This window comes from Bison bison, unplaced genomic scaffold (genome assembly GCF_000754665.1).
Source record: "Bison bison bison isolate TAMUID 2011002044 unplaced genomic scaffold, Bison_UMD1.0 scf7180017864037, whole genome shotgun sequence".
Lineage (NCBI taxonomy): Eukaryota > Metazoa > Chordata > Mammalia > Artiodactyla > Bovidae > Bison > Bison bison.
The window spans coordinates 2,903,211-2,910,312 of NW_011494609.1; the positions used below are offsets into that span (position 1 = coordinate 2,903,211).

The 7,102-nt window shown below is 52.0% G+C and overlaps 1 protein-coding gene across 1 annotated transcript in view; it reads right to left on the reverse strand.

Annotated features, from left to right (window-relative positions):
• The window catches only part of DOPEY2 (dopey family member 2), a 125,480-nt gene that overhangs the window by 91,617 nt on the left and 26,761 nt on the right, over positions 1-7,102 (reverse strand). The window contains exons 2-3 of the mRNA XM_010834844.1: positions 2,632-2,813; positions 1,944-2,114 (exon numbers count right to left, since the gene is read on the reverse strand). Of these exons, the coding sequence (XP_010833146.1) occupies positions 1,944-2,114; positions 2,632-2,813 (353 nt within the window). The remainder of the gene's footprint in view (positions 1-1,943; positions 2,115-2,631; positions 2,814-7,102) is intronic.

Sequence of the window (7,102 nt, forward strand, 5' to 3'; positions counted from 1 at the left end):
TACCCCGTGACTCACAGAGCTTTACTCAGCTCGCGGTTGAACACTGAGAAATCATAATATTAGGAGAAAACACTCGTGTTCATCGGCTGGAGCAACCGTTTAAATGAACATTCATTGATCAGCTGGGAGAATATATGACAACACCCTGACTACTGACAGGTTTCTGGTGTGATTCATTCTTACAGGTTAAAAAAAAATTGCCTTACACTGTGGGAGCTGAAGTGCTCATCTTTAGATGATGGGGGCACGGGGAAAGCATTTACAGTAAACATCTGTAAAACAGGAATGGACCAGAACTTCTAGAAAGAGCCTGGGGCTAGGAGTCAAGAGCAGAGTCGGATAAAAGTTGGCTTGTTAACCCCGTGTGACCCTGACTCTTCCTGAACCCACAGGCCCACCTGGCTTCTCAGGGCGTGGAGCTAGGTTTAAGATAGCAACAAGACGGACCCTGCCTCCAAGGGAAGTGGATGCTAGTGACTCAGCATATCACAGAGGTAGATTCCCCACGGGGAGGTAGAGGGCCACCACCTGCTCTGAGTGGAAGCCTCAAACAGCCCAAGTGCACATCAAACGCCAGGATGGATGCGTGTGACTTTAACGCACCCTTGGGTCACCAGCCACCATCCTGCAAACATTCTGATTATTTGGTTTCTTTGAGGGGCACACTCTGAGTGGGCCCTGGATGGACTCCGTGCTTCCACTCCACGCCCCCTGCCACTCCCTGCCACAGCTGACACCATAGGGCAAAGGTGGCGCGGCTGGGGTCTCTGGTGTGGGGAAGATTCGAACAGGGCTTTGGGTCATCACATGGAAACTTGTGCAAGCATGCAGGTTTCTAGACCTGCCAGCCAGCTGCACGTGGGCTCTGGAAACGGGTCCTGTGAACAGAGGTTCGTCCTGTGGCATCACTCAGAACAGTTCACACCCTGGAAGTTGAGTTTTCATACTATGATTCTCCAGAAATGATTCTCTGTGTATATGCCATGGTCCGAATGGATAAATCCTCTCTCCCATTCCTAGTGAAAGTGAAAGAGACTCTGTCATGTTTGACTCTTTGTGACCCCATGGATTATACAGTCCATGGAATTCTCCAGACTAGAATACTGGAGTGGGTAGCTGTTCCCTTCTCCAAGGGATCTTCCTAACCTAGGGATCGAACCCAGGTCTCCCACATTATTGGCAGATTCTTTACCATCCTAAGCAGTGACCAAAACCACCACAATATTGTAATTGGCCTCCATTTAAAATAAACAAAACAAACGAATACCATTGCATGAACTTCTGTGCCTGTGAGCTTGCCGAATTTCTCCGAGATGCTTGCAACTCGTCAAGCTGAGCCCTACCCATCAATGAAACCCAGGCTTGCTTTTTTATTTGGAAGCAGCCTGGTAAACAATGGGCTTCCCTGGTGGCTCAGACAGTAAAGAATCTGCCTGCAATGCTGGAGACCTGGGTTCAATCCCTGGGTCGGGAAGATCCCCTGGAGGAGGGCATGGCAACCCCCTCCAGTATTCTTGGCCTGGAGAATCCCCATGGACAGAGGAGCCAGCCAGGCTCCAGTCTGTAAGTTCCTGAAGAGTCGCACGTGACTGAGCGACGAATGCTTTCATGTTCACGAGTATACAGAAGGAGGGAGACCCTCAGAACCTGACACATAAGAGGCAGAACCCCATCCCCACTGCCCACAGACCTAGAGACTCTGGGGAACTTTCTCACCTCCTGACCCTCACCTGGAAACATGGTAAAATTCAAAGGGGCACGCGGTACTTCGTCAGGCAGAGACGCCACAGAAAGGTGAATGTCAGCCTGACGTTCTGCACCTACCCTGCTTCCGAGGTCTTCTCCGCACGTCTCCCCTCGTTTCTCACAAAGCAGCAGAATAAAACACAAGTGGGCACCCCCCACCCCGGGGCGGGCGGCCATGGGCTCTGGCCGACACCCACCTGTCATAGATCTCCGAGCCCTCCTCCAGGCCGGGCAACAGGCCGACGACAAAGGCCTGGAGGCTTGGGAGCAGCAGCTTCTGCAGCGGGAGGAAGTACTTCTCGTACAGGCCGAGCAGCACGGGTCTCACCGACATGGCTGCATGCGCCAGAAGCGGGAACAGCCCGCAGCTTTGAGGACAGAGAAAAAAGGGAGAGGAAGGAAAATGAGAGGCCTGGTCAGAAGCTCCAAGGGATCGGCCAGCCAGCCGGCCAGCCGTCTACGCTGGTGACGGAGGTGCCCAGCCGTCACGGGACAGTCACCACCCAGTGCTGGCAGGGGGCAGGCCACAGGCAGTGTGCAACAGTGCGTCTCAGCTTAAGGAGAAAAGTCAGGGAGGACTGACTCTGGAGGGTGGGCCCTGGGGGAACCTCCTGATGGATGCTTCATGGCGAATGGACGCATCCCTTTGTATTTTGCCTTGTTCATCCTTTTCTTGGAGGAGGAAATGGCAACCTACTCCAGTATTCTTGCCTGGAGAATTCCGTGGACAGGGGAGCCTGGTAGGCTTCTGTCCATGGGGTTGCAGAGTTGGACACGACCGACGCGACTTAGCACCAGCAGCAGCATACTTTTCTGAGCTGGCGAACTGAAACGTGGATTCCTTGGGGAATAGAAGAGGGAAGTGGTGGGTGAAGCTAGCATTACCTGTACAGGAACAAATCCTTGGCCAACCATTTGGTCCCCACGATCTTAAAGATGATCTCATAGGTTTCTAGGGCTTTTAAGTGCACGCCACTGGGCAAGGCGGGATGCAGGCACTGGGCTAATCTCTTGCTGATGACGAGTCGTCTGGGCAACAGGGAGTACCTCAGGTTACTCTGCAGAGCCTGGAAAACAAGAGGAGACGCATGTGAGGAAGAAGGCAGCGACACGGACAGAGGGGTACGCATCACCCGTCTGGAGGCCGGGAAGACCCCAGCAAGTTGCGGCATGGGTGTAAGAGGCAGGATGTGAGCAGACAGGAAGACACAGGGACGGCTTGGGAGGGCTCAGGGTCCAGGGTCGCGAGCCAGCGTTGGGGAGACAGGGCTGGGGAAGCCCCCAGCATCGCTAGAATGGAGGCAGGGTGCGGTTTCGAGAGTGAGGGTGATCCTGCGTCCCTTCAACAGAGAAGGAAATCACAACCCACGCCAGTGTTCTTGCCTAGAAAATCCCACGGACAGAGGAACCTGGTGGGCTTCAGTCCATGGGGTCGCAAAGAGTTGGACACAACTGACCACACCGTACATGTGTTCCCTTCAAAGGGCCTCTGTCTCCATCAGGCCAGCTTCCTGTGAAGCTGCGTGCTTCTGTCCGGGGAAGCCTCCAGTCTACACCTGCGACCGAGCAGAACACAGACCTCCCCGTCCCTGAGCAGAGCCTTGTGTGTGAGCCGCGGAAGGCCTGTGTTTCCCATCAACCTCCCAGCTGCGCTTCACAGCCGCATGTTCTGAGTGCAGTTCAGGGGGTCGGTGGGGGGCACCCAGCAGAGATGGGGAGCCGTGTGCTTCTAGGCCAGGATTCCCAGCGTCTTCGCCAGGAAGTTCCACAGGAGAAGTCAGATCCCTGCTGGTGTGGAATGACAGTCCCCCTACCACCCTGCCCCGAGCGGGCCTCCTCAGGCAGGACAAGGGCCTGTGTGCGTGCTAAGTCGCTCAGTGTCCAAATCTTTGCGGCTCCAAAGATGGTAGCCCACCAGGCTCCTCTGTCCGTGGGATTCTCCAGGCAAGAATACTGGAGTGGGATGCCACACCTTCCTCCAGGGGATCTTCCTGACCCAGGGCTCCAACTCCTGTCTCTTGCAGCTCCTGCACTGGCAGGCAAGTTCTTTACCACTAGCGCCACCTGGGAAGCCAGGACTGTGGGCCTGGTCTCTGCTAGGGCATTCCTGGGCGTTCGCTGCACCTAAGAAATAGTGGGTGGACTTCCTCCTAACAGGGTGCCTCCCTCCTGGGGCCAGGTCCATGTTGTACTTCACAGCAACGAGTAGCCACTTCGAGAGCGCTGGGTGGGTCCTCGTGACTCAGTCTTATACACCAAATGTCTGTCCTTCCTGTGGAACAATCCACATGACTCACACAAATATTTACTGAAAGCTGACAGGGTGAAGTCCATGCTTCTCACAGAGCCGCTCAAGAAGGCCTCAAAGGCAGACTCCCGCCTGATTCGCCGGACCCATATCTCAATGCTTTGGCTTCAAACTTTCTAACAACACAGGTCCACCAGAGGTCCCTGCCTGCCCCCCGCTGCCCCCCAACCAGCTCTGCCTGAATGTTCTCCTCACTGGACTCAGCTCAGCACCTACTCAGGGAGGTAGGAGCGTTCCCCCACCCAGGGCAGGGTGCCTGTGCAGCTGTGCTCCGTCGGGTTCCACGTGTCGCTGACTGACAGTGTGGAGCTAAGCACCATCCTCTCCCAGGCTGAGCTGTGTGAGCCATATGGGGCTGGATCTGCCTTCTTCCTCTGCTGTTCTCAAAGGCAGACAGCTCACAGGAACATCACCTGATGTGTGTCAGAGCTGTGTGGTCTCAGGCCTGTGACAGCTTACTTTCTAGAAGCAAGGAAAACGATCTCACCTCTAAAACACACACTGAGGCTATGCAGGAAGTCAAGGGAAAAGAAGGAAAATGACATTTTCCACCAGAAGCACAGAGTAAACTGAACTCTCAAAATCAATAAAACTACCTCTAAAGGGAAAAAAAAAAAAAAACCTCAAGATCATCAAGAATATTATTTGTAAGAGTTGGATGACTTAAAAGAAAGGGAAAGCCAACCAGTGCCTTTTAATGTGCTCGTGTCCAAAAAAAAAATTGAGGCAGTGACCTGGCAAAACGCATTGTGACAGCAGGTGAGAGCTGAGTTATTGAGGCAGAGAGAAAATGACCATGGGAAACACACAGGAAAGAGCTCATCTGATGACTTTCGAACACGCAGAAAAGCAGGTGGAATCAGAACGCACAACCCAGGTTCAACACGTGTGAGTGGGCCAATCCCGACGACCAGGCTTTCAGGAAACCATGTCTGTGACCGACTCACTGGCTAGCCTCTCGATACCTGGGTCCTGGGCTTTCTCCCCGATCCCAGAGGAGGAGAACCAGCTCTGGCCTCACCTGTTACATCTGTCAGGTAGAGCTCCTGCTGTTTAAGTCAAAATCTCACTTCTGCTCAGCACAGTCTCAGGACTTCTGCTACTTGAGGTGCAGAAGATGGGCTGCTGCTCCCAAGGGGATCCCCTGGGACCCATAAGTGTTTGTCCACCCCCCGCCACGCCCTGGGGCTGTACATCAGCAGGATCTCATTTCTCCACCCTTCTGAACACTGGTGTGGGCACCATGACCTACCCTGGCCAGTGAGCTGAGTGGCATCATGTGTCACTCCCGGTACAGGCTTTAGAAGCCAACTTCAAGGCCCAATGGATTTTCCTTCCCTGCTTCTAAGATCGTGGAGACCCTGCCACGAACTGCAGCCCCTCCCAGACTGGGCCCCTGAGAAATTACAGACAGCAGGAACCACCCGCTGACCCACAGAAGCAGAGCTCAACCATGCTGTGAAAACCACTGAGCTGTTTGTTTTGGGGAACTGTTTGTTACCATGGCATAACCTCCCCTCTCCTGACTGATACAAATCTTCCCAGGTAAATGGAATTACAAGGAAGCACAGCCATTCATTCCAAATGAACAAGGCTGGTTGCTATTGCTTTTAAAATTGTTACTCCGTTTAATTTTGTTAAAGAAACATAACTGAGAACTGCGACCTTACCAGAACATGTGAAATGGATTGTTCACTGTACTCTGCCCACGCAAATCCAAGCAAACACATCACACCCGAGTCAGGGAGTCAGGGCCTCTGAGTAACAGGTACACGAAGATGAAGGAAGCTGTTTGATTTGAAGACCAGCAAGAACAAAGAGGACAACAGAGGATGAGATGGCTGTATGGCATCATCGCCTCAACAGACATGAGTTTGAGCAAACTCTGGGAGACGGTGAGGGACAGGGAAGCCTGCATGCCACAATCCATGGGGTCGCAAAGAGTCAGAAATAAATGAGCAACTGAGCGACAAAGGACAGAATCAGACATTACTTAGAAAAACGAGAAGGTGCTCATCCTTTCTGATTAAAAAGAACACAAATCAAAACTTCTGGGAAGTGCTATTCTTTTCACCCATCCATCAGGCTGGCAAGTTAGACGAAAGCACACAGGTTCAGGAGCAGAGCAGAGACGCCCAGAGATCACGAACTGGGTTCATCAAGCCACAGTTGGGATTTGGCCAGACAGTATTTGCAAGCTTGCTCCTCGGAGCGGCTACGATATAGATTGCCCTCTGTACCACTCTTATCACGAACAATGGGGCTAAAATAGTGCCTCGGTCATAGTGATTTTGTTAACACACTTCTCACAGAGGCTGGCATTTAATAAGCGCTTCAAAACTGAGGTTACACAAACAATGAAACAGAGGTTATTATAATGCCTGGTTTAAGTACGCAAGCTTAGGGGTCAGAGTCTGGAATTCCAGTTCCATCCTCTGTTAGATGAACCCCTTAACCTTTCTGCGCTGCAGTTTCACAGGAAGAAAGGGGCCTCACAAAGTTGCAAGCATCATGACATATCACACACAGGGTCTACCATGAGTAAGCAATCAACAAGCATCTCCTCTTATTATAATGACAGTTCAGTTCAGTCAGTCTTATCCGACTCCTTGAGACCCCATGGACTGCAGCACGCCAGGCCTCCTGGTCCATCACCAACTCCCGGAGTTTACTCACACTCACATCCATTGAGTTGGTGATGCCATCCAACCATCTCATCCTCTATCGTCCCCTTCTCCTTCTGCCTTCAATCTTTCCCAGCATCAGGGTCTTTTCATATGAGTCAGTTCTTCACATCAGTATTACAGTTTCAGCTTCAGCATCAGTCCTTCCAATGAATATTCAGGACTGGTTTAAGAGTAGAAAGTTATCCAAACCATTTATTTAAAAAGGGGATTGGTAAACAAATGGGGAGAAACGGAGGAAGAGGAGAGGGAAAGGACAGAAAGAGAGAAATCACTTTTGGGGATTTACCTTTTGGAAGAAAGGCCATGCCAAAGAATCCTCAAACCACCGCATAATTGCACTCACCTCACACGCTAGTAAAGT